This window comes from Cucurbita pepo, chromosome LG06 (assembly GCF_002806865.2).
Source record: "Cucurbita pepo subsp. pepo cultivar mu-cu-16 chromosome LG06, ASM280686v2, whole genome shotgun sequence".
Classification (NCBI taxonomy): Eukaryota; Viridiplantae; Streptophyta; class Magnoliopsida; order Cucurbitales; family Cucurbitaceae; genus Cucurbita; species Cucurbita pepo.
The window spans coordinates 3,375,497-3,403,334 of NC_036643.1; the positions used below are offsets into that span (position 1 = coordinate 3,375,497).

The window sequence follows — 27,838 nt, forward strand, 5'->3', positions numbered from 1 at the left end:
TCATCCGGGTAAGCTACTATTCCTTCGTTAATGTTTACTCAAAACCTGAATTTCATGGACCGTTTAGACATTGGCTCATCTATAAAAGATAGAGAATATGGAAAAATCACTCTGCTTGATCTATTTACTCTTAACTGATACATATCAGTAATCACTCATAATATATCCACTGTGTTTCTTATCTGTGCAGTAACAGTTCTCAATATGTTGCAAATTTCTGGCCTCAAGTCTTGTGGAGCTTCAGATAAAAAACAGTGCACCTGATCGTCGATTTCAATCCAACTGCAGCCAGGTTGCTTCTCAGCCTTATTTTGTTTCATTAAGACCCTGATGCTCTCAACCATATCCCATCTCTCTACCTCAGCATGCATGTTTGATAATAGTACATAATTTGAAGCATTTTGTGGTTCAAGTGCCAAAAGCCTCTCAGCTGAATACTTGGCTAGATCCATGTTATGATGCATCCTGCAAGCCCATAGCAATGCACCCCATATTTTTGCACTTGACACATTTTCCATCCCCTCCACCATTTCCATGGCTTCTTCTAGCCTACCCACACGACCAAGCAAGTCAACCACACAAGCATAATGCTCTGATGAGGGTTTTATTAAGTATGTGTCAGTCATGCACTTAAACAAATTCAAACCCTGATCCACAAAACCACCATGATTGCATGCAGATAACAAGCCAGTGAAGGTAACTTCATCCGGATTGACACCTCTTATTGACATCTCTTCAAAAAGCTCAACAGCTTCTTTTCCATACCCATTTAGTGCATATCCAGCTATCATAGAATTCCATGAGACCACATCTTTGTTGTTGATCTCAGAAAAGACATTTTCAGCATGAAGGACTCTTCCACTTTTTGCATACATGGTTATTATTGCGTTCTTAACAAATAAGTTGTTGCCAAAACCACTCTTGATAGTGAGATTGTGAAGTTGAACTCCAACTTTCAAAGTTGCAAGATTGGCAGATGCCCGCAAGCAGCACAAAAAAGTTGATTGATCAGGCTTCTCTCCTTGCTGTTTCATCAATATGAAACAATTCAGTGCCTCAAAGTATAACCCATTTTGCACATATCCTGTTATCAGAGAATTCCAAGAGACAATATTCCTCTCCTGCATCTCATTAAACATTCCTAGCGCTTTATCCATTTGTCCTGCTTGAGCATAACCAGAAATCATAGTATTCCATGAAACCATGTCTTTGCATGTCATTTCTCTAAACAGACAAAGAGCTTCTTCCATTCTTCCACAATGAGTATAGCCAGTGATCATGGTGTTCCAACAAACACTATCACGCACAGAAATTTGACTGAAAATCTCATTGGCTTCATCCATTCTTTTACTCTGTACATAGCCATTGATCATTGCTGTTTGAGCTGCTAGGTTCTTATAAGGCATGAGAGCTAGAATTTCCCCTGCCTGAGAAAGTTTACCAACTCGAACATACCCATCGATCATGGTAGTCCATGATACAGAGTCCTTTTCTGGCATTGCCATAAATAGCTTATAAGCATCATCGATTTGGTTGTTTCGTACATAAGCTCCGATCATAGCATTCCAAGAAACCAAATTCTTACTCGGCATCTCGTCGAACAGATTCCGAGCTTCGATGATCCTACCATAATGGGCAAAACCAGAGAACATTGTAACCCAGGATACCTCATTTGGGGTTGGAATTTTCCTGAAAATCATCCAGGCAGAATCCAAATCACCAACCCGAATATACCCATCAACCATTAAATTCCATGAAACCACATTCCTTTCTCCCATGGCCTCAAAGAACTGCAGCCCTGACTGCATTTCCCCATTCTTGGTGTAGCCTGATAACATAGAATTCCAAGAAACTATATTCTTAACCAACATTCCATCAAATAGCTCTTTCGCCTCGTCGAACCGTCTCTTCTTAGCATATCCAGCAATAAGTGCATTACAACAAACTATGTCTTGCTTATCAGGAAGCAAATTGAAAAGCTCCCTTGCTTTCTCAAGCTCTCCAATACGTGTATAACAAGTTATCATCAAAGTCCACGAGTAGAGGTCTCTTTTAAGCATTTTATCAAACAGTTTGGCTGCTTCCTCAACTAACTCATTGTGCAGGTAACCCGCGATCATGGAGTTCCATGAAACCAAGTTCCTTCGAGGCATTGCATCAAACAACTTACGTGCATTTGCTATCCTTCCATTTTTGGCATAGACAGAGATCATCGAGTTGTACGTCACAGTGTTCTTCTCAATCATCCGCGAGAAAACTGCAACAGCTTCTTCAATGCGACCTGATTTTCCCAACTGGGTAATCCTTAAATTCTGATTAAAAACAGAGCTTCCCTTCTCCCCAATAGACCTGACGTTGGATTTCATCTTTGGAACTGAACGAACTTTGTTGAACTCGTTAGAGACAAGACGCCTTCTCTGTTCGCGGACTTGAAGTTGGATTCTCCAGAGAATTAAGGATTTCACGTCCGCATGAACAGATTGAAATCATGTTTGGAGGATCGGGGGGGTTCTTGCATAAACGGATTGAATTGGCGAGGAAGGGAATATAATTAGTTACATCTTTCGCCGCTGCCCCCAGATGAATGGGAGGAACAAGAAATGAACAAGAATGGTGGGATGGAGATTTCAGCTACAAATTGGTTCTCGATGAACTATGATTATACTGACAAATATTCAAACAGCTTTTTTTTTTTTTTTTTTTTTTTTTTTTTTTTTTTTTTTTTTTTTTTTTTNTTTCTTTTTTTTTCTTTTTTTGTAAGTATCGTCACCACATTAAACTGGATTAGTGTGGTTCCTCTCTATACATAGGACACCAAAATATCAAATCACGAAAGAAAAAAAATATATTGGTTAATGATAGTAAGAATTCTTGACGAACAAAAAAAACATATTGGTTAATGATAGTAAGAATCATATTGGTTAATGATAGTAAGGATCTAATTCTTGACGAACAGATACCAAAGTCCTGTATCCTTCCGTCCCTTGAATAGATAGAAAAAGAACAAGTAAGAAAGGGTTCTCGACCTTACCCCATGACAATAGGACCTCACACTCTAAATAGCATCCTGTCATGTTCCTCAATGATGGTTTTGCTCTCAAACCTCTTTTATAATAAAAACTTGCAAAGCAAATAGAAATCCAACCTTGCTAAACCTAAACTTAGCGGTTAATACACCAAACTCTAGTCAAATAAGTCATATAAATAATTTGTAGGTGTACAATCACATTCAAATCTTCACTCTTACATGTTACTAAACTAAAAAGAATTTGAGGTGTTCGGTTAGAGGTTCGATTCTCTTCTCTATCCGTATATGTCATTGAACTCAGAGATGTAATGCTCTCTAGAAAGAGAAGGAAAAAAGGGGAAAAGAGCAATGCCACTATTGGTGGTTCATTTTCTACTTCTGTCAAAAGATCCAACATCTAACTTTATAGTACACAACGGCTCACCATCAAAATATCATATGTACTGGGAACAGTTAAAATTGAAATTTTCAAGGCACACACACCTAGGAAAAGAATGCAGCGATCGACTCGTAAAGACTTCCGATAATTTAAGAACTCTGCAAGCAGATACCATCGGTTACTTAGATGTTGGAATACCAGTAAAAAAAATATCTTCAATTTTTTTTGTATCCTAAGCAAACTCTCTGACAAAAAGAAAAAGAAAAGGAAAAACAATACTATGCAGCAATGTAGGAACTCGCGCACTGTGGGAGATCGATTAACTAGTCGGGTCCTCTGTAGTTGATTTTTTCCTCATAGTCCAGAATGCAGCATAATATCGATTCTGCAAAGAGCGTAAACTTCTACGTTTAATGCAACAAAATGGAGGAAAAACGAGAGTTTTAAAAGTTCAAGATGAGAATGGATTCTATCTATCTCTCTAGACATTTCAAGATCGAGTAACACGAATTTGAGTCTTTAACGACCAAAACAATGCGACTACATTTCATCATCTTGAGAAAATTGTTTCCTAGAATGAAGACACAATAAAGCTTACTTGCATCATTGATTTAGGATTTGTTGTGTATGTCGTCTCAACTGTTCTTTCCTTCTGTGAGATAAACGAATCATTGATGAAGTCCACGTTAGCATAAATGATACAGAAAAAAATGAATATTGTTTACACTCAACAGTTACCTCAAACACAAAGCCGTAATGCAATATAATTCTCTTCACATCTTCTAGACTTGGTTCAATGGACATTTCCTGAAAAAATAAATAATCGAACCCGTTCAGACTCTAAGAGCGTTCTGGGGCAGTAAGTTAAGGGATGAGAAACGTACATCTTCTTGACCATACATATCTGCGAAATGGTATAGCAGGGGACCCAGATTTATCCACACCTGTCACTTGACTTGTTAATATATGTTCTGAACCAATTTGTTATTAAAACATTTACTAGAGAGAGAGAGAGAGAGAGAGAGAGAGAGAGCTCTTACTCCTCCATCTTTCAAGATTCTGGATATGACCTCTATGTATTCAATAATATTATGAGCAGTATCAATGAAAAAACAAGTCACAACTGCATCCCACAGTCCTGTGAACGCATCCCAAACAACATGCGGAAATCAGCCAATAATCAAAACTTTCATGCACATAGTATCATAATAATAGTTTTTCTCCAATATCCTTATTAAAGCTAAAGATTCAATCATTCATAAGTACCGTTGCTACAGTGAGGATTGGAGATCATAGTGCAGTCTTTACTGGTATCTTAATCATATAAGCAGTCAACTTATACAATTGCTTACCTACTTGGCTTGGATCGCTGTATACTTCAACAAAATCACCACCGCACATTGAGAAACCTTCAGTGATCCCTGCGCTGCTTTGGAAAATTATGATGCAAGGGGTAAGTGAAAACGCAAATCTAGCATACAAGTTAATTTCAAGTTTGAATCTGACGTCAATTTCGTAACTTTTATTCTTAACTCTATCCATGAACTTTGTTCTGATTTATACTTCACAACTTTCCTATGTTCTATTTCAAATATTTGTCTATGCAAACCCATTACAAATCAAATAAATAAACAAAACACATCTGTATTAGGATTATGATAAATAGTTGCAAAAGGAAAGAAAAAAAGAAATATGAACATTTTTCCAAATGATTCTTTCTTATAAAAAGAAAATAATAATTATTATTATACTATATAATATATGCTTATGAAACAAAGTTGACATTCGTGAAGAAAGTTTGTTCTCAGAATCTTTTCCTCGCTCTCGTTTTTTATGCCCAAAGATGATGATGATGATGATGATAATAATAATAATAATAATAATAAACATTTCATTTACAGGAGGGCGAGAACCAAAAGCCCCAAGGAAAGGAAGTTACAAAAAGGTCGCACAAAGAAAAGTTAAGCCATAACAATTGAAGGGGGCATAGAATTTACACCAAGAAAGGTCAACAAAAGTAACTTGATCTAGAAAAATCCCCAAGGATTTTTGTTTGATGTTGAAAACCTTAGTGTTTCCTTCAAGCCACAAACACCAAACTGAAGCCCAAATAAAATTCACCCTTAATATTTCTCTCTTCTTAGTAAATGGGTGACCTTCGAGGAACATGGAGAGCAGGCTGTAGGTACTATTAGGGGAGGGGCAACTTGCCTAATAATTGATATGTTAGCTCAAGGTAAAGTGTCCAACAAATGTTCAGAGAACAACATGCTAAAGTATCGGTGCTTCAAAGTGGTGACTGGTGAATGAAGCCTATAGAAATCACTCAATAAAAGATAGTTATTCCATAGTATTAGGACATTCCTTACGTTTGAAATTTGTTACCATAGAATTCTCCCATCCCCATGTTGATAAAAAATTAAAACTTGAAATGTTAATTATCCACTACAAAGGGGAAAATGATGCTGGTAATAAATAACAGCAATAACATAGTTTATGTACCGAGAAAATGGACCAAAAATGAGGAGAATATAGGAAAGCACATACCTTGCGGGATGAATATCTGGGATTGAAACAGGGCGAAGCTGATCACTATCTGAAAGTGAATTGCTATTGCTATGGATCCAGGGATATATTGTCCATTCACCAACCTTCTGAGTACTAAAATTCAAGAAAGCCATTTCAATATAAATATCTGAAAGTGAATTGCTCGGATTTAGCAATAACATGGTGCATGCACAAAGGTAAATGGTTTTTGACATAAAAGTTTTCTTACTGATTAAGAATAAAACTCGAGCATATCATCATGTAGTATGAGAACTCGTTCCCCTGACTTATAAAACCTGTTTTGTAATTGAGCAATGCTATGGTCAATTTTCTATACGATCAGATACTAATTAGAAAATTCACGTACATACCTAAACATGAAATCTCTAGAGCCAATCGTCCAAGTCCAGCTCCAGGGACTAAACAAGCAGGAGGACTGATGAACATAATGCCCCAGGTTCAGATTATTTAATCTGTTGACCATAATTGAATCAAAAAAAGCATTCAGCATACCTCTCATTTTTTCGATCTGGAAAAAGGGAATGTAGTTCTTCAAGGATAGGCTTATAACACTGATCACGCTCTTTTTGACCCTACATCAGAATAGAGAAGATAGCGGATTAATATTTGTTTACACAATGAAGTCTTCAAAGATAATCAAAACATACCTCAGCAGCCCAATCCCTGACTATATTCCTTATAATACAACGGACCTGAGCAAGAAAGAAAAATGACTGATCAATTTCACATTTGATGACGATAAACTAATGTGCTTCAAATAAGAAAACTAGGAGGTGTTGAAACAAAATTCTCAAGTTCATGTCCTCTGTTCTCGTAAAGGATGTAAAAAATAAATAAACTTTCATGGAACTAGCTCCTATGAATGAACCTTATCAACATCAACCAATGGAACATTCATCTGTAGAGACGGCTCCAGCCACTCATGAGATGATGAACAGTCCTGCATCACATCAAAATGCAAGTTATGTAGAAGGAATCACAATGTCATTTTTTGTCAGTATTCATCCAAACTATATGAAATCAATAAAATTAATACTATTAGGGCAAAACATGCGTTTCTGAGTTAGACAGAGCTGACAGTTTGAAGGAGTTCATCATCATGGTAGAATACTAAATACATAATGAGATACGTACTAAGTCCATGTCAGAAGTTTTAATCAAGTCCAACAATCATATAAAGTTGTAGAATTTAGTAATGACTGAAAGAAATTACATTGCCGTTGCAATCAGAAACACAGTGTCCACTGTGTTTATCCGTGACTTCCTTCTCTTCAGGATGTTGATCATGATTCCTATGAGCAGGATCGTGATGGACTCCATTTTCCACTTCCTATCATATAAAGAGGTCAAGTTTCCTTATTTTTCAGATGAAAGAAAGAAGACAAAAAACATCCACTACACAAATACCCCAGCATAACTTTTAATTTGAAAGAGCAATCTCCGATGCATGTTGAACGACCACTAATAATTAATTTTTACAAAAATAATATATAAATAGATCATGCAATTCATTTGAATATAAGCAGATATCCAGACAAATTGATATTTAAAAGAACCATTTTCACGTTGTTGCTGAACCTTGTTGATAGTTGATGCCTTAGGCGAATCAACTGCACCTTCAGGACAGCAGGTTTGTTTGGATTCTAAACAACACATTCTTCCACTTGTTGAGGTTGGCTCACAAGCACAAACATTGCTCTCCCGAGAAAATAAATGATCATTAGCATTCTTCTCTCCTCTACAACAAAATTGGTCGTCATGGGCATGATCAGGGCATGAATCATCGCAACAATCAGTGTCTTGGCTCATATCAATTGGAGGTTCAAATGCCTAGCATCAATTTTAACACAGGGGAAAAGGAACAGACCACGTTACTTTAACCAATTGGAGATATAGTTCACAAGATTCAACCTTGGCATACATATTAGAATGTCGAGTAGCTATCTAAATTTTGAATTTTATGTCAATGATAAATTTTTCACAAATCTACTAGATACAAAATTGAAAATTTAGGATTTTATTAGAAATAAAATTCAAATTTATATAGATATATTATAATTTTTTAAATTTGCAAACATGTCAAGGAATTATTAGACACTTGTTAGACATTTTTAAAACTCAAGGACTTATTAGATGCAAAGTTGAAAGTTCAAACACCTATTAGGCATTTTTTTAAACGTTCATAGACCAAATAGACACAAATTTCAAAGTAAAAAGACTAAGCTTTTCATTTAACCAACTTTTTTTATTAGTATTCTCTGCGAGGGTACATTACGAACAATTTTTTTTTCTTTTTGGGTTTTCTTTTAGAAAGAAACCAGTTACAATCAAACATTTGACCTCTTGGTTGAGGATAAATGCCTTCACCAATCAAGCTATGCCTAGGTTGGCGGTGAAAATATATAACATTTCTTTATCATTTCATTGCACTTTCAAAACTATTCAATGAAGTTGTTTTCAACTTTTGAAATTTATAAATGTGGAAATTTAGTAGTATTCAGTCGTCCTTTTCTTTTTAACTGGGAGGTCTTGACGTAATTCTATTATAGGAATTATACATAATTAATTTTTATTACTTAAAGAAGGCAAGAGGGCATACCTGAAGCATGTTAAAGATGAAATATGAATTTGTGGAAATACACCTGCGAAATTAATTTGTCGATCAATTACATTCTGCAAAGTTTCCATAATATCATTCTAAAAGTAATCATACCAACAGCTTTTCCTCTCCATGTTCAATAATTTACCCAGTTATGTTTCATGAAGCTAACAATGGCCTGCTTCAAACATTGTTTACGAACTATCTTATAAGAAAAATCAGTTTAGTATGAAATAAAGGCTAGACTATCAATGGCATAGGCATTAATTGAGCTCAACTTATATATAGAGAAAAACAGAGAATTTCGAAAACCTGCGAATGGAGAGATCAGGGAACAAAATGTACGCTGTTCTTTTGTATGGAAGTATGTTTTACCTTACATGCATATTTAATATATTTGCACATACACCTACAGAGTGTACTTTTTCATTCAATCCCCCAGCATCGTAACACACAAAACTTCACAAAGAACCCCTTGGACCAACAAGTTTGATTTTTCAACTAACCGTGACTATTTCCCCATATAACAGCTTATAAACAAGAAATTATAGTATTCATAAGTAATCGAGAGATGAGATCAACCTAACTTGAGTGATTTAAAAATAATAAATAACAAAAACCCTCTAGTTGCTATAATAATAACGAAAACTCTCTCTCCCAATCATTGCCCAAGTTCCCAAAGAATCCTAAGAAGTTTTCCCATGCCAAGCCATCCAAAACTCCCACAAAGTAGGAAATGTCTTTAATTGCATTGAGGGTGTAGCATAAAAGAATATCCATCAATGTGCTGGTATTTTGAGTTAAATATTGATAGAAGTCAATCAATAATCTCAATATTAAGTAATAATATCGACAAATTTTCAAACTCGTCAACAAAAATACTATCTTAAGGAGTGTAAAATACTAATTCACTAATTCAAATAATTTTTCTAACTTAACTAATTTCTACAATTTTATTTGTCAACATCAATATTCCATTGATATTTCAATAAATATCTCCATAAAATGAATATCTCAACATTTCTATCTCCATCGATATTTAAATCTTAGGTAGGACCAACCACCACCTGATTTTGATACCTTCTAAGTGGTAACGGCCATGGAATTGAGTAGGAAACGGAAATCTTCCATGTGATTAGGAATCAATAACAGCAGTTTCTCAATAATCTTTCAACAGTAAATGAAGGTTTTTATTTATTTTACTTTTTTGAAACTTCTGGGCAGAACTACATTTGCAAGAGATCAATAATTGCAAAAAGGTTAAGGAACAAAAAACCATACAATACGGGAATCAAGTCCACAACCCTCGAAGGAGGGTGAAAACGTGACACATGTATAACTAATAATCACATTCTCTCCCAATCACCGAACTTGGAACAATTATTGAGCTTTTTAATATTTCAAAATCATCCAAAACAACGTCATTAAGAAACATAAAGGCAAATTGATATCCTCTGCAGTGATATTACGTCATCCCAATATGAATATACTTTTTCATAATTGCAAAAACAGGGCCAAAGATATGATCAATTGTATACTTGTCCATAAAAATTAGCTATTTCAGTCTACCTTCTTAGTCTCTCAAACTTCAAGGGAAAGTGTGATAGTAGAGCCTGCACAAGCAATAAAAAAGTTGATCAACAAACAAATTAGAATACTAGAGAGAACGTGAAAAGAAAGCTAACTTGAAAATATTACACAGGTGGAAGTGTTGAAAATGATAAATGTAAAACAAACTTGAAATTATAGTAATAATTATTAAGTCATAGCCATTTCCCCTCACCACATAGCTCACAGCTAATGTGAAAATATAGTTATAGATAATGACAAATGTTCTCCAGTTTCCCTTGGCTCCTCCCTTTTTGGTCTATTTTGTTCAAAGCTCAGCATTCTTGGCCTCTATTTCAATGTTTTAGTTGGATAATTATTTTGGTTCTTTGATGAGGATATAGTTTTATTTGGATTGCTATTTATATCTTTTGTAATCCTTCTTAGTGTTCCTTTTCATTCCTTTATGGAGCTTTGTATCTTTTGAGCATTAATCTCTTTTTGCATTATATCAATGAAAAATTCTCATTTCTTGTTTAAACAATAAATTTTGATTTATATCCATTAAATAATTCTCTCATTAGTTTGGAGGATATAATAGTTTATAATTATCAGAAAATTTGAGGCAGATATTTACCAGCTAACAAGAATCGAAGAAATATCAAGTTACCTTATGGGCAGGCGGGAGCCTATTGAATGATCTTTCATATCTTTTCACGTCTTCTTCTGAAGCCTCTGGATAGCTGTATCAAAATTCATACTTTACTTCAACAATATACTAATGACGGGATGAGGTATTGCACAGAAATATCCACTTTCAACAAATGTGATTAATCAATAAACAAGGGAAGACAAAGAGAAGCGGAAGGACAGCAGTCAAGTACTTTTGTACAATTAGGATAAAACCCTTTCATGAGTAAGGAAGGAGGAAACTTCGCATTGAAAACATGGAAAGCAAAAGAATAGAAACTCCCAATCCAAGTGAGATTTTATTTTCTTGACAGAAAGAAAAAGAGATGGTTCCCTAAGGTCCAATTCATAATCTCGATTGGACCCAAAAGTATCAATACAAATTATACCTATCAATTAATTTACTTTTTCTTTTTCACATTAAGTCGTTAAAGCTTGAAGATTCTAGTTCGTTTAAACGAATGGAGATAACCGATGTAACCACCTGCCAGTTGAAACAAGTCAATACTTCAATCTCAACGATTCTGCCCGGCTTAAGGTTCCACTACTATCTTAATTCAATACATCGATAACACTTCTGAAATTACATAATTCAAAGCGACGCCCAAGACTGAGCGTGAAACACTCATATATGTATGCGCATGAATACATATATGCTTCAAACAGAAGAAACTCGATCGTTGAATTGACAATCCAGTATATGATAAACAAGAAAAAAAAAAAAAAAAAAAGAANGCACTGACAATCCGCCTAAGCGATTTGATTTCGAGGGCTTCTTCAAGCTTCCTCTGACGAGTTCGTTCTTCATCTTCCTCTACTCTTCCTCCAGACATGATCCTGCCCTGAGATACTCCCAACGCCGGGAGTTCACTGCTGTGAGTCAAATGGCGACCCAGCAGAGACCTAAACGGATGAGCGAGAAGAAGACAGCTCCCGCGGCGGCCAATTGTAATTTATACGTAAATTTACTGTGCAGTTTTTTTTTTTTTCTTTTTTTTTAATAGTAAAATGGCATATTTGTAAATATGCCCATGAAATTTTGAGCGCTAAAAAAAGTATAACCAATAATTAAAAACAGAAATACATTGATTTATGGAAATTAGAAGAATAACCAATAAAAATATATGGAAAATATTGTCTAAAAATGACAATTTTATCCTCAAAAGTAATAAATTTATTGAGAAAAAAATGATAGATAATGTTCGTTACTATCGATTACTTTATTTGTCTCTTTCTCGGTCTGTTAATGCTGGCCCGGTTGCAAAATAGAGCTTCAAATTTGCTCACCATTTGTGATTTACCGACCCTTAAAATATAGTTTTTGCTCGATCTATTAAGAGTAAGCGGAGCATCAAGTTATATTATTTCGTCAAATACGAAGAAAAAAAAAACTCTTTAATTTATTATATTTTTAAGTATTAGTATCGAGTCATACTTTGCCATAGTTTTAAACAATGGTGACAATGAAATGGACGCTCTAAAATATTTTACGGGTATAACAGAGGGTATAAGCTATCACGTCGTATTTTTCATATTTGTTTCAATGAAAATTATTGAATGATAAGAGATATTATTTGTGGATAAAAATAAAATAATTAAAAAATAAGACTAATTTATCAATTTATTATATATGGTATTATTTAATATTAATTATATTTATAAATACCCATCCATTAATATGTGCAATTATTTAAAAATAAATAAATAAAATGGTAAATATGTTTTTTTTTTCTTTTTTTTTTTTTTTAAAAACTTTAGATAAGCGTGGATTTTATACGGTAAGGGCAGTTGCACTTTAAAACTCGAAGATCAACCAATACGACTCATCTCTTTGGCGCACGTCAAGAATCGTCTTCTTCACAGTTCCAATTCCAGCTCCCAGATCCCGCTGATCTCAATCTCCTGCTCCTGTTTCCTCTGGCATCAATCCATCTAATCAGCTCTCCACTCCATCACTCTCTGCTACGAAGGAATCAGCGGCGGGAAACGACTGCTGCACCTTCTGCGAAGGTTTCGCGATGATCGTTGCACGGATTAATGTGATCTGAGGTAGTTTTTGATCAATTAAGCTCCATCAGGTAGTCCTGTAAGCCTTAGTGTAATCTATATGAATTAATCAATATGAATGTTTACCTTATTATGGTTCCGATTTCTTGTAGCTTTCATTTTTTTTAGAAGAACACATAGATCACCGCTGGCCTGGAAGCTTACTCAGTGGAATTTTTCGTGTTTGGGCTGAAGCATTTCAAATTATTGCCAAACGATGGACAAGTCAAGCGCTTTGGAATACATTAACCAGATGTTCCCCACAGGTTACTCCCTCTGTCACTCTATCTATCGACTGCTCTGTTGTAGGAAACAACATTTGTATTTGGGGGGTGGGGTAATTAGGAGGACGTTGAAGAGGGCCGCATTGCTGTGCCTGGACTTCATTTTTTTAGACTTAAACCGCCAGTTTGGAATTCACCTTTTTCTTTTTGTGAAAGAAATGAGATTTTCTCATGGACAAATGATACTTTACCGACTAAAGCTTTCTACAAAGTAACATATCAACAAAGGCACCCAATGCTGAAACTAAGCTCGCTTACAAGCATAAAGATTACAAGAAAGCAGTCCAACAAGAATTTAAGCTTAAATTCCATATTTTTCTTACCTCGAACTAGCAAATAATTTCATGCCAATCTTTATCCCGAGTGCAAGGTGTAAACTTCTTTGGTTTTCTTCGTGGATAATTGGTAAAGTATTAACAGAGATCTTTAGTAGATTTTTAGTTAGTTTGTTTAGATGGGATTCATTGAAGCATCCATGAGTGAAACACCTATGTGTCTTATTCCCAAGAAAGGGAGCGAAAGGATGGTGAAATATTTTAGACTGATTAGTCTGGTAACTAGCATGTAGATCATTGCTATGGTCTTTGCTGATTGGTTGAAAAGGGCTTTTCTTTGCTGATTTGTGTCTCAAAGTGCTTTTGTTTTTGGAAGACAATTTTTTTGTATGAGTAATCGAACTTTCATTAGGAAAAGATGAAAGAAAACAAGGAGATACAAAACAAGAGCCCACAAAAAAGGGAGACAAACCACAAAAAGGACTTCCAATCTAATAAAATAAGACCTAATAAATAATTACATAAAGGCTTTGTTACTAAAGCCCAGGGGGATACATAGAATTTAAAAAGATCCAAACCTCACTTGGAGTTCTTTCAAGCCCTCTAAAAGTCATATTGTTCCTCTCGCCCTAAAGAGGACTATATGGTCTATGAGCAAAAGGTGATTGCTTCTAAAATTGGTAGAAAAAATTTAGATCATGTGCTTATTGCCAGGGGTTGTAAGCAAAAAGAGATTATTTCTTAAATACATTTTGAGAACTTACGAACATGTGGATTGGGATTTCCTTGATCATTTTATAGGGAAAAAGGGTTTTGGGTAGGAGTGAAGATCCTGGATATGGAGCTATATTAAGAAGGTAAGGTACTCCTTTATCATGTTTGTTAATGAAAGTTTGGTTTATCAGATAAAAGAAAACCTTATCGCTGTGAGTAAGAACCTTAAGAAAAGTAAGAGAGATTTTTTGTGGGAAGCGGCTAACAGGGGAGGGGAACTCATTAGATTAGGTGGGACACTGAGTCATGACCGATTAATCAGGGTGGGTTAGGAATCAATAATTTGAGACTTTGTAATGAGGCCATGTTACCTACGTGGTCGTGACATTTCCCTTTGAGACATTCTTTCATTTTCTTATTGGAAGCTTGGTTTCTTAACAAAAAAAGAGAGAAGTTAGAAATTATTCATTCACCGATATTAATTTTTGTTGGAAAGCTTACTTGTAACTGTTTTGAGTTTATTATATTGTCTTAGAAAGTTTCTCGTAACACCCTAGTGTTGGATCATATTTTGAATTATAATGTAGAATAACAGTTTGGAAGTAGAAATAGGTCCAAAAAAAACAAAGAAGAAAAGAAAGAGAGAGCCCAAACAATCCTTTCTTTTCGTTAAGTTTTCCCTTTTCTGACTTGTTTGGCATTCTCCAAGTATGCTTTCATCTACGTCTAACAACTCACTGTTTTTCGTTATTACCTAAACTCATAGTGATATATTGAATTTGTGAACTTTTGCTGATATTTAGAGGCGTCGTTATCTGGTGTGGAGCCACTTATGCAAAAGATACATAATGAAATACGTCGTGTAGATGCTGGAATTTTAGCAGCTGTCCGCCAACAGGTGATGTTCGTTTAATTTTCCCCTGATAGAAAAGAAAAGCTTTTATTGCTCTTTTGTTCTCATTTTCCGTCGTATTGATGTTGGGTACCATACGTTATGCTCATTCAGTAATTGGGTTCACAATTTAGCTCGATGAGTTTTCCATTTATATGCACACAAGATGATACCAAAGCCAGATCTATTGGTGTTCTTTGATGGAATAAGCTGGACATTTTGGTTGAAATTGGAAAAAATGTATGCCTCAGCTTGGGATATTCAGATCCAGGGCCAATGTTGACAATTTTAGGTAGTGATAGTCAAGCTATTGAAACTCAGACCTCGTAGTTCATATGAGGTTCATTATAAGTGTGCACAGTTCTATTTTTCAAACTTTCCTTTCATAGTTATTCTAATGTCATGCAAACCTTGAACAAAGAGGCCCTCAGGTTGGTAGGAATCGTCAGTTCAATCTTTCCTTATGTAAACATGACTTACAACTTCCCTTTTTGATATTATTTGCATGATTATGGGTGTTGACTTTAACTTTGCTGCTATTATATGCATCATAAGGGAGTAGACGTGAAGCATATAATATAGCGTCATAGTTTACTGTACCTGAGAATACTGGTGTCTCTTTCACCCAATTGAATTATTATCCTTAATGCTATTATGACTTTCACAGAGTAGTTCAGGGACGAAAGCAAAGGAAGATCTTGCTGCTGCTACATCAGCTGTAGAGGTTTGTCTATTTTCTTGGAAATTTTCAGTTTTTTCTATTTTAGCATTGTAGCAAGATGTAAGAGCTTTATATTCATTGGATTTTATCTAAAATGAAAATTCTGTTTCTTACAAGGAAAAAAAGGTATGAATTCATTGAAGGATTGGTTTGGTCTAAGAATGGGTAATCAAAGTCAATTTGCTATAATCACCGTTTAGGATTTATCAACCAAATTACATGCCAAGAACTTTCTGTTTCCTGGAGATCATACGATTTGGCCAGTGCTTCGCTTGTATGCTTGAGTCCATGATGGGTTCAGAGATCTGGGTTATTTTATTAAATTGTGCATTTATAAATCCTATCTTCTTTTTCTGAAGCAGGAGCTCATGTCCAAAATTCGAGAAATAAAAACTAAAGCTGAACAGAGTGAGACAATGGTTCAAGAGATTTGTCGTGATATTAAGAAGTTGGACTTTGCAAAGAAACATATTACAACAACAATAACTGCTCTTCATCGTCTGACCATGTTGGGTATGGTCACATGCCGTTTACATTTGCCTCTTTATTCTTCCCTCATTTACTATTTCCAAGCATGACATGGTTGTACTTGATGGTTTCTTTGTGTTGTTGTTAGATGCCTTGCGGTTGTACTGCTACATCTTTTTTCTTTTGGTATAAGAGACAATGTCTTTGATAGCAAGAAAATACAAAGGAGGGTTTGTTGAGCAACTCCAACCCAAAAGATATTACAAAAAGGAATAGAAACTAGTACAAAGGAATGCCAAGAAAGAGATCATTATTTTTATTAAGACAAAATCATCTCTGTAGCTTTTGTTTCTTGTTTCAAAAAAAAAAAAATCTCTGTAGCTTCGCTGATTACGTAATAAGATTTCTTCATTGCTCAATTTTGATTCGTTAACTAAAAGCTGTTTCCTTTTATAGTTAATGTCTATGAGTTAGCTGTTGTAAAGCAAGTGGGAATTATCTATTAACTGTAACCGTTTCTTGCTAAAAATAGGCCAGATACAATTTTAACAGAAGCCAGTGGCACTAAGCTTACATCAGAACTGTGAGTGATTGTTTTGCATGATTAGCTAAGAGTCATCCAATGCAATCCAAGTCAGTTTAAAATATTTGCTTTTGAGAAGCAAGTCTTATGTTTCAATTGGGGTTCTTAGGTTTGTCTGTGGATATCCTTCTCGGATATCACATTAGTTGTCCAGTTGCTCAAATGAATCAATGATAAGTTTAGATCTTTTTGGTGCCCTCACTTTATACGTTCACCTGATAATTTGTTGTTTTTATAAAAGTTCTCTTGCCTGACTGTCACTATCGACAAATTGTTTTCCTTTGTGACTATAGTCTCAGCTGTTGAGCAGCTCCAAGTAATGGCTTCAAAACGACAGTACAAAGAGGCAGCTGCACAGTTGGAGGTACTTATTTGTGAATAAATTACATAAACGTTCTTCCATTTCATCTAAATTGATACTTGCGTAGTTGTTGCCATAGCCATAAGGCTTAATGGGAAAAGTATTTTCTTCCTTCTTAACTTGATACCTAATAAAAATTTGTAGGTTATATGAGGCCATTTTGGCATGATATATCTGATTGTATGTTTAGGTGCTAATTCTCTGGTCTATTTTTTTTTCCCCACAAATTCTTTCTTTTCCCCCTAAACGTTAAAGACCTTTCTCAAGAACAGAGAAGGGTTTTGTTCTTGCACATTTTTGTTAAGAAACATGTATTCTGATTCATTCCAGGCAGTAAACCAATTATGCAGTCATTTTGAAGCCTATAGGGATAATCCAAAGATCACAGAGCTAAGGGAGAAGTTCAAGAATATTAAACAAATTCTGAAATCGCATGTATTTTCTGACTTCTCAAGGTATGATGTATTTCAAATTAGAGCACCTTTATATACCATTTATCTGGCAATTTAAATATTGAGGTGCACGGTAAATTATTGATCGAACTTGTCTTGAGGCATGGGAAAAGAATTAGATTATGGGAGGACAATTGGATGGTTTTCCAGGCAATCCTTCATGATATTGGAAAAACAGGACATTAACCAAGTCTCCTCGAAAATTCTATACCAACACTCCTCTGGATTTGGGCTTTAGAGGAGTCGAGCAATGTTGGCTTGTATGTTAAGTGGAGGCCTGAGTCCTTAGAAAGGGTGGGAGGAGTTGTGTTGTGTTTGGAGCATTTAGATTATTTAGACTTCCATTGGCGAGTAATTGAGGGCAGGGGGAAGGTCTTTCTCACCATATATGCATGTTCCGTAGGTTCCTATGGAGAGCTGTCTTAACAGAGCGCCGTAGCTCCCATCCATTAATATATTCAAAATAGGATTAGAGATTTCTTATTTGACTGCCTTATCTTTTGAATGTACTTCATTTTTCTTCTTCTAAGTTGCAGCTCATGAGTCCCATGATTCCTTCTTGTAAGTTAAATTATTTGTCAAAGCTTTAAAGAATGTCCCTCCTTTTTTTTTTATTTTTTATTTTACCTATGATCTGAACCCTAGGAAAGTAGTAATACGTATTTGTTATGCTAGAAGTCAGGGATGTAGATTTTTAGTTCATTTTTTGTTGTAAGGTTGTATGGTACCCCGGAGCCAAATTTGCATTTCAGGCTGTTGTAGATTGGATGGAATGTAATGGGTTTATCTATTTGTTATTATGAAGTAGTCATGAGAACGATGTTGAAACTTCTTCCCTCGTGCATCAGCTTAGGTACTGGGAAAGAGAAAGAAGAAACTAATTTACTTCAGCAATTGTCTGATGCTTGCTTTGTCGTTGATGCTCTGGAGCCATCTGTGAGGGAAGAGTTGGTGAATAATTTTTGCAGCCGGGAGCTCACATCTTACGAACAGATATTTGAAGGAGCAGGTGTGCTTGCCAAGTTATCATTACTATATTTCTCCATCATGTGGGTTTATTGGGGTGAGGGGTGTGTAATTGTCATTTTGTAGTAGAACCCTCATAGAAGAGACATTTCTGTTTTAGCTTTACTATGGACATTATGGGTGGAGGAAAAAAAAAATTGAAGATTAATTTGATTAAGATAGCATGCGCTCTTAAAGCTTTTTAAAGTTGATTTTAACGAGAGTGCCTCTTTTAATCCTGACCCTTAGATCCTCGACTGCTGCCCTAGCTAAAGAATCAACCAACAAGAAAGGGAAACCAAAAGAAAGAAAAGAAAATTGCAAAAAAGGACCCCAGTTATTGACAATAAAAAAAAAATTAAAAAAAAAAGGAGCGAAATTTGAAACAAATTACAGCATAAAACTTAAAGAGAGACATTGAAGTCATTGTCATATCAAACATACTCCTTCACATATGAACCACTCATCTAAAAAAATGCCAGAGTGAGACTTTTTGTTTATTGTTTAGTAAAAATGAACCATATCGTATTGCTTTTTTTTCCCTGACATTCTTTGTGGTAGATATCATTCTTTCTTTTAGATCTTCTTTTTCTTTATTTTTTAACAAGAATCAAAGCTTCTCATTGTGAAAAAAGACAAATGCTAAAAGGATACAAACTCCTGGAAGGAGTGAGAGAAAAATATAACAATGAATCGAAGTTACAAAGGAATTTTAGAGGCATCATTCCAAATCATACATTTGTAAAGAGAAACTACTAAAGAGATCAGAAAGAGACTAGCATAAAAAAGCATTGAAACGAGATGATTCAAACTGATTGAGTGAAGAAAAGTGTTTGTCTTAAAAAATCCTTTGAAAAAAGACAAATGCTTAAAGGATACAAACTTGGGGAAGGAGCGAGAGAAAAATAAAACAATGAATCAAAGTTACAAAGGAACTCTAAAATCATCATTCCAAATCATACATTTGTTTTGTAAAGAGAAATTACTAAAGAGATCAGTAATAGACTAGCATAAAAAAGCCTTGAAACAAGTTGATTCAAAATGATTGAGTGAAGAAAAGTGTTTGTCTTAAAAAATCCTTTAATTTTCTTCCAACCATAGTTCTGAAATTAAGGCTTTGACAGCATTGATACATTTAAAAAGAAAAGAAAAGAAAAAGAAAAGAAAAGAAAAAGAAAAAGANCTCAACAGGCCAACAAGTAAGAACACTCAAAGAAGGATGAGTGAGCGGCACCCCATCCGCTTAGCTTTAGCTGAGAGAACATATTGAAGACATAAGGAATGAAGAAGGAAGTTTCCTTTGGAGCAAATTGGCTGTGTTAGGATTACTGTTAAGCATAATCCAAACAAGAATGTTAGTTTTTCTTGGACCTTTTGACTTCCACAGTGCTGAAAATGTTCTTTTTTCATTGATTTTCATAACAAGACACAAATTTTTCTTCAATAGTTGAAAAGTTTCAATTCTTCTTTTAGTTTTTTTTTAGATCTTAAACTGCAACTTTCTTTTTAGATAAATTTGTGTTAATTAACAAGTTATATAATTTTTAAAGATAGCTTGAAGGTGTATGTTTGTACATTTCTAGAATTGGCAAAGTTGGATAAAACTGAACGAAGATATGCATGGATAAAGCGTCGTATGAGAACAAATGAAGAGATATGGAAAATTTTTCCTCCTTCATGGCATGTCCCATATCGTCTTTGTATCCAGTTCTGTAAGAAAACAAGGTATGGAACTTTTCATTATCGGAAGCATAGATTCGATAAAATACATTCAAAGGTCAAGAAATCTGCACTTGAAAAGAACCAACATATGCAAATATTCATTAATTTGTGTTTTCAATATACTGGGACCAGGAAACGAATCATGGACTGTGCATTTACTGCAGTGTCAATTAGAAAAAGATTCTCAATTCTTTCTTCAGTTTTTTTGACCTTTCATCTTTATGTTTGGGAGTGCTGTTTTTTTGTTGAATGGTCTTAATGATTGCAGAAAACAACTTGAGGACATCCTGGATAATCTGAAAGAAAAGCCAGATGTTGCGACTTTATTGCTGGTATCTCCCTCACTCTCTCACCAAAAAAAAGGGACTAATGGTTTCATGTGGGTATATTGAAGGCAATAATTTTACTTCGGATGAAAACTATGATCGTGTGTATATTGTTGTTGATCAATCTCATATACTTTTTGAGAAGCCTGCATACTGAATCCTGTCCTCTGACCTCTTGCAGTTTTAGTATGTTATTTTTTCTTTGGGTTTCTACTCATCTTTATTAAACTTTTGTTTAGGCACTACAGCGAACTCTAGAATTTGAAGATGAATTGGCAGAGAAGTTTGGAGGAGGTGCTCAAGGGAAGGAGAACAGAAATGAAATTGAGGAATTTGGCAGAGAAGATAATAATAGTCAAAATGTTTCAGACATAAGAAAAAAGTATGAGAAGAAGCTGGCTGTACATCAAGGACCAGAGACTGATGTATGTAATTTAATTTTTTATATATGAGAATTCTAGATTCAGTGACTATATCCTTCCTTGTGTATTTATGTAAAACTTTTTTTTTATTCAAATTTTGATTGACAGGAAAAGGATGGAATCAAAGAAATGTCGGTGCCTGGAGCTGGGGTAATTTACCACTTCCCTAATTTATATGAAATTTAACAATGAAACGTTATTTTGTTACACAATGTAGTTACATACGAGAAAATATTTCACAGTATACTGAACTTCTGTCATCTATTAAGCATTGATGTACTTTGCAAGGAGCTGTGCGAAAATTGTTTCATATGGATAAAATAGCTCTTGAAATGTTTTCCAATATTTGTTGGCAGTTCAACTTTCGGGGAATCGTCTCTTCTTGCTTTGAACCTCACTTGACAGTTTACATAGAACTAGAAGAGAAGACATTAATGGAGAATTTGGAAAAACTTGTTCAGGTAATATCATTGTTTATTTCTGTATTTAGTGTTAGCTCTGACCATTATAGACATCTAACAGTTCTTATTTAATTATGCTGATCCTTTACAAATCAAATTTGCTTTATGACAGGAAGAAACATGGGACATTGATGAAGGAAGTCAGAGCAATGTTCTATCAAGTAGCATGCAGGTAAATTTCCTGCTGGGAATTCTTGTCCTTGCACTCACTCTTTGCATATTCTAATATCTTTATTGTTGGCTATTCTTTTTTGCAGTTGTTTCTGATAATAAAAAGGAGCTTGAAGAGGTGCAGTGCCTTGACTAAGAACCAAACATTACTCAATTTGTTCAAGGTGCATTCTATACCCACATCAACAATTGTATTCGGACTGTATAAACAATCCAGTCCGATCCAAAATATGAACAATGGATGACACGAATGGTTTTTGTAGAATAATCTTTATTGTACTTTTCTCATCACCAGGTATTCCAGAGAGTCCTAAAAGCTTATGCTACCAAGCTTCTTGCAAGACTTCCAAAGGGTGGCTCGGGATTTGTTGCAGCAGCTACTGGCATGGATGGACAGATAAAGGTGCTTAAGAGCAGTATAGAGTTCCTTTTTCCTTCGATGAGAATTATTATTATTATTATTTTATCATATTCTAAATGCGTTGTGAAAGTTGTGGACAGACTTCTGACAAGGATGAAAAAGTTATCTGTTACATAGTCAATTCAGCTGAATATTGCCACAAGACAGTAAGTTGCCTTTTAAGATAATTTCATTTTACCTTGTTATTGGTTGTCGATTATTCTTTCAAAAAAAGATATAAAGAAAGCAACTTATCAATAATCAAAACATGGTACAGTATAAGTTAAGAAAATGGCATTGCATCCTCCAAACTTGAAGAACAATTGTTAACCGAGAATCCGTCCTAATTAGTGTACAAACAAGCAAAGGAAATATCTTTAAAAAACTTTTATTAAGACATTTGAAACTTCATGGGTGTAAACCAACAATTAACTAACAAAACAGACATACTAACTAGTTGATGTATGCAAAACTAACAGTCACAAAAATATATATACGTTTGAGAATTCATTCTAAATTTCATACCTTTCAGTGTCCTCAAGTTATTTATTAATTATGTTTTTGTGGCGGGGGGTTCAGTCTGGTGAATTGGCTGAAAGTGTGCAAAAGATAATTGATACTCAACTAGTGGATGGCGTAGATATGTCAGAGGTGCAGGTATGGTATTCTTTACTTAACTTCAATGGACGATAACTTTTTCCGATTAAATTCCATAACATGTCATGTACTGTTCTGCAGGATGAATTCTCAGCAGTAATAACGAAAGCGTTGGTCACCTTGGTTCATGGTCTGGAAACTAAATTTGATTCAGAAATGGCAGCAATGACTCGCGTTCCATGGGGTACTCTTGAAAGTGTGGGTGACCAATCAGAGTATGTCCTCTTTCCCCCTTCTTTTTCACTCAATTCAGGATCGCGAAGCTTCTCTTAAGAGAAACTGTAGAAAATAATTGAAGATAAAGAATACATCGAGAAGGGAAGTTGTTCCTGAATAACTCTCTTCCCTGTCTTTGAGGACCTTCTCAAGTATACTTATTACTATTATTTATTATTTTGGATGGAAAACAATTTCATTGATTAATTAGGCGGACCTGAAAAACTCTCTTCCTGGTCAATGAGGACGAAGGATTTTTTTTTAATACATGTAGTCAAACTAATGAGCCGTCTATGGTCCATAAAATTAAAGATCTTAAAGGAATGGGATATTCTTTTTAATAACAGTAATATATATCTAATGAGAAACAATGCTTTCATTGAGATATGTGAAAGATTGCAAAACTGGCACATCAAAAGACCGCCCAAACAAGAAGCCACACTACCAAAGTATTGAAAAAATGGCTCTAATCCAAAAGAATAAGAACTCAGTAAATAATGACAGAACTCTTTGGTAACCAAAGCCTAAAGATTCTCGGCTGCATATTCTCAAAGAAGCATCTCGTTAAAAGCTTTCCTAAGATGAACATGAAAGCATTTTACGCTTTCTCAAGACATTCCCCCTTTTCAATTATGACAAATTGGAAAAAGAAATTTAGCCATATTGCAATATAAAATCTTGCGTCATTTAGGCCACCCCCCATATTCCACATTGTTGTGTTTGAACTTTCTTTTATTTCTAAAATATATGTGTATCTTTTTAAATAAGCCCATGTCATTTTGAATTTGTCCCGAGTGCCTGTGTCCACATCCATATTTCTAGTCATTTCATATTTCTGGAAGGATGGCCTATCCTATTCTCCCTTTGTCATATTTTTTGTTGATCAGTCCAGTTGTTCTTATCCAAAAAAACTCAAGTTCCCTGTAAGGTCTTTAGTTAGGCACTGGAGCTGTCACCGATGAAGAAAAAGACTTTCAAGTTTATTGGTAGTCGAAACGTTTATTGTTAGTCTTATTTGCACCCCCTCCCTATTTCAGGTATGTAAATGGCATCAATATGATTCTCACAACCAGCATTCCCGTTCTTGGTAGACTTCTCTCACCTCTTTACTTCCAGTTCTTCTTGGACAAGGTGATTATTGAGAGGATAGTTCCTTTTATTTTACAGTTTTGCACTCATGTTATAAACACATTTATATCTTGGTAGATGCTTATTTGGTTATTGCTTATATGCCAATACCTTCGCTCATTTCTTTCAGCTTGCGTCATCTCTTGGTCCACGCTTCTATGCCAACATCTTCAAGTGCAAGCAAATATCAGAAACTGGAGCTCAACAAGTAATACAAACTTAATCCTTTGTGTACTTTTTTTCTCCTATGGGAAGAAGTTTTTATAGTCAACCTAAGTTTTAGAATGCCCATAACAATCAAGGCGTGCCTGGACCTCGTGAATAACTTCTTTGTGCACATTTATTCTTTTTCTCATACACTACTTAAGAATAACCAAGTAAACTTAAAACTTCTGTATCAATGCTAGTAAAAATAATTGATATGACTTATGTGTCTAGGTGACCACATACTTAGGATTTAATATCTTATGAATTTCCTCAAGTCTTGATTGTGAGATTAGTCGGGTCCCACAAAAATTGTTGAGATGTGTGCTAGTAATCCTTGACACTCACGGATATAAAAAAAATAAATTAAAATTCTACTCTTGTAATCACTTAGTTTAAAGTAAATGAAATATCACTATTGCAGAAAGATCTTTAATAATGCGGGATGTTATGTGCATTAGAGAAGTAGAAACAACTCGGCACAGGCCATTGATGATTAAAGACACCAAAGTAAATGAGACAGACTATTCGCTTGGTCAACTCACAAATTCATATAGTGATTCATATAAGAATTATATGCTGATAGAAGGATTTGGGTTGATTTTGATATATCAGAAGTAACATTTCAAATGCTTGTACAGATGCTTTTGGACACTCAAGCTGTGAAAACAATTCTTCTCGACATTCCTTCCCTTGGTCGACAGGTACGTTCAGAATTTCAGAAACTAATCTAGCACTATTCTCAAGTCATCTTTTAATGCTTACATCGATTCCCATTCTGGATTTTTCTTTTTATTAAAAACAAAATAAATTTTGGCGGGTGTGGACTTTCTTAAGAAACTTCAATTAGGAACCACATCCAACAAAACAGAATTTTCAGTTAATAACTACAACCAACAAAACAGAAACCTCAGTCCCATTTGAAACCATGAATTATACGAGATCACAGATGAAATCAAAAGAATTTGACTTTTATCTGAAAACATTTTTAGGTTTTCTTTCCTTCCATCTTACGAGGCATTTGACCTTAATACTTAGCTCTTGCCTTGCATTAAACCACGAACCTATTCCAGGTTTCTTTCCTTATTTTCATGGTTTCATATTATCTTGGGCATGCAATATCACAATTCGCTTGCTAGTTTCTCCAATTTCCAAGGTTTTTCACTTCTAAAAACATGCGCTTAAAGTAGCAGGCACTTACAGTATAGCTGTTGGAATGAATTTAGTGGTTCATATATGCCATTGGTTCTTAAGAAACTTCTCCTTAAGTACACATTTTATGCCATTGGTTCGATTTTGTTGGAATGACTTCTGAACCATGATTATGGCTGCACTTACAAGTCTGACGAGTATTCTTTTTCTATTGTTAAATACATGTTCTAAAAACTGACTTCTTTCTCCTAAAGGTTCAATGAATTTACTTACTAACCAGTTCATTTTTTGGTATTTCTTTCTCAGACTTCAGGTGCCGCTAGCTATTCAAAATTTGTAAGCCGTGAGATGAGCAAAGCTGAAGCTCTTTTGAAGGTTTGTAATTAATGTCTCAACGTGTTTGTTGGATTTTTCTTTTCCATTCTAAAGTCAACTTTTTCCCAAGTTAAAGGCCAGGAGGATTTTAAAAAGGCTATGCAATTAGAATCAGCTAAAAAAACAGGGGGAAACTTTAGTAATGGTAGCCGACTGGGGGATCATCAAGAGACACACTCTTGACAGTCTTTACCTTTATCCCTAAAATTCTCCTACTTTCATTTGGCTAAATTTCTAAAAGAACAGCAAGCCAGTTGATACAAAGAATTCTCTAATTGTCATTGGCACAAGAAAGGTCTCAAGTCAACTAAAGTTTCCCCTAAATACCCTAACAGTTGTCTTTATATTTGTTGCACAGGTTATACTGTCTCCCATTGATTCTGTGGCAGATACATATCGTGCACTATTGCCAGAAGGAACACCGATGGAGTTTCAGCGAATTTTGGAACTTAAGGTTACAATTTTGATTCTTCTCGTTTATTCCTATCGCGTAAAAAAATGTGTACAGTTCACGACTTATGCACTTTGTACAATGCACATTGTCCTTGACCATGACCAACAAATAAAACGATCCTGTTACCACCATTCAAGTCTTGAATTATTCTTGGGAGATAGGAATATATTCTTGTCAAAGAAATTGATCATGATACAGGTCATTGAGGATTTTCCTTCTTCTAGTCTAGTTAGAAATGAGTTTTATGAATAGAGTTACATGACCCAACTACAGGCCTCAGTCATGTGATACCATGTTCATATTCCTGTAAATTAACAAATGAAGATCCAGTAAGAAAATCAATCTCGCTGCATTTGGATGGAAGGAATGTGTTATCAACTGGAATATGTTAAATAAACGGCGCTTTCAATTTCCTAAGGGATCCTATTGTTGGATTGTTTTCTAGGCCAATGTCAACGTCATCTTCTAGATTTTCTCTAGAAAAGTTACAGAACATGTAGTAAAACCTGTTGTAAAGCATGTTCATGCATTGGCCTTGATAACGTGCATTATAGCGGTCATGGTCATGGTACAAATTACCCCATAGTAATTATTAATCCACGACCCACTTCATGCTTTGGGCGTGTATTTATTGCACCTGCAACGTTAAATTGTAGGCTTATGAACTAATTATATGGCAAAAGCTGATGAAACAAAACTGTGCTTTGAGTTGCATTGATCATGTTATACACATGCAGGGATTTAAGAAAGCCGATCAGCAAAGCATACTCGACGATTTCAACAAACACGGGCCAGGGATCACGCAGCCTTCGGTGTCACCATCAGTTCCACCGATTGCCTCGGCCGCCCCTCCAGCTCCTACAATTACCAGTCCTACAGTCGGGCTTATGGCATCCAGGGAGGATGTCCTGACTAGAGCAGCTGCACTAGGACGCGGAGCTGCCACCACTGGATTCAAAAGGTTCCTGGCTCTTACCGAAGCTGCAAAAGACAGGAAAGATGGACCTTTCAGAAAACTTTTCAACCCTTGAAAGGTAATAAGGAGTATCAATAATGTGGTGCTCCTCCTCATTGAACTGTTCTGATCCCTCTCTATTATAGTACATAGTTGCAATTTCGCCCCTGTTTATTACTACTACTGCTACTACTACTACAGTCCCCACTCAATTTTGAAGGTTGTGGGTTTCTTTTTTCAATTCTTTTAGTGGAAATTCTGCTAGTGAGATGGAAAAATGTGTCGGAATTAATATCATGTTTTGAGAATGCAGAAATTCAACCTTAGGTTCTTTCTGAATTTCAACTGCTGCGGGCCCACAAAATTTCATGAGTTATCTATTATTAGAACTCTGTCCATGATTTTTTTTTTTTTTTTTTTTTTTTCTCTCTTGGATTTAACATTTTCAAACGACCCTAAGATGCAATGGAGAATTCAGAAATTTATGGTAGGGGCACAAATTTTAAATTTAGTTTGGTTGTTGAACTCTTTGATTTTGTTTACACTTTTTTTTTTCTTTAAAAAATATTTAATAAATCTCTC

The 27,838-nt window shown here is 35.0% G+C and overlaps 3 protein-coding genes across 5 annotated transcripts; 1 reads left to right on the forward strand and 2 right to left on the reverse strand.

Annotated features, from left to right (window-relative positions):
- Window positions 1–98: 98 nt before the first annotated feature.
- On the reverse strand, window positions 99–2,680 carry LOC111797201 (pentatricopeptide repeat-containing protein At4g02750-like). Its single transcript, XM_023680151.1, has one exon. The coding sequence runs from the start codon at window positions 2,364–2,366 to the stop codon at window positions 156–158; it is 2,211 nt and encodes a 736-aa protein (XP_023535919.1). The 5' UTR covers window positions 2,367–2,680; the 3' UTR covers window positions 99–155.
- Window positions 2,681–3,360: 680 nt separating this feature from the next.
- Window positions 3,361–11,744, reverse strand: LOC111796670 (carnosine N-methyltransferase-like). 3 transcript variants are annotated; one of them, XM_023679387.1, is made up of 19 exons: window positions 11,542–11,744; window positions 10,793–10,868; window positions 10,144–10,187; window positions 8,575–8,617; window positions 7,554–7,805; window positions 7,189–7,305; window positions 6,844–6,915; window positions 6,623–6,667; window positions 6,468–6,547; window positions 6,326–6,390; window positions 6,184–6,250; window positions 5,955–6,068; window positions 4,760–4,836; window positions 4,448–4,545; window positions 4,292–4,351; window positions 4,146–4,214; window positions 4,006–4,059; window positions 3,687–3,792; window positions 3,361–3,565 (listed from the first exon to the last, which is right to left on the reverse strand). In XM_023679387.1, exons 1-18 carry the CDS (start codon window positions 11,643–11,645, stop codon window positions 3,727–3,729), a joined length of 1,503 nt encoding a protein of 500 aa, XP_023535155.1. In that variant the 5' UTR covers window positions 11,646–11,744; the 3' UTR covers window positions 3,361–3,565; window positions 3,687–3,726. The 3 variants fall into 3 exon arrangements, with proteins under 3 accessions (XP_023535155.1, XP_023535154.1, XP_023535156.1); XM_023679386.1 differs by having other exon boundaries at window positions 3,361–3,792; XM_023679388.1 differs by having other exon boundaries at window positions 3,361–3,792; window positions 4,760–4,833; window positions 11,542–11,741.
- Window positions 11,745–12,629: 885 nt separating this feature from the next.
- LOC111796669 (vacuolar protein sorting-associated protein 53 A) lies at window positions 12,630–27,601 on the forward strand. The gene is made up of 25 exons (XM_023679385.1): window positions 12,630–12,890; window positions 12,972–13,124; window positions 14,935–15,029; window positions 15,691–15,747; window positions 16,107–16,257; window positions 17,089–17,159; window positions 17,487–17,611; window positions 18,457–18,617; window positions 20,197–20,338; window positions 20,604–20,667; window positions 20,901–21,086; window positions 21,192–21,233; window positions 21,440–21,544; window positions 21,657–21,716; window positions 21,802–21,879; window positions 22,011–22,118; window positions 22,217–22,282; window positions 22,695–22,772; window positions 22,854–22,987; window positions 24,026–24,119; window positions 24,247–24,324; window positions 24,962–25,024; window positions 25,779–25,847; window positions 26,206–26,301; window positions 27,039–27,601. The coding sequence occupies exons 2-25, from the start codon at window positions 13,076–13,078 to the stop codon at window positions 27,330–27,332; spliced, it is 2,466 nt and encodes an 821-aa protein (XP_023535153.1). The 5' UTR covers window positions 12,630–12,890; window positions 12,972–13,075; the 3' UTR covers window positions 27,333–27,601.
- Window positions 27,602–27,838: the final 237 nt, after the last annotated feature.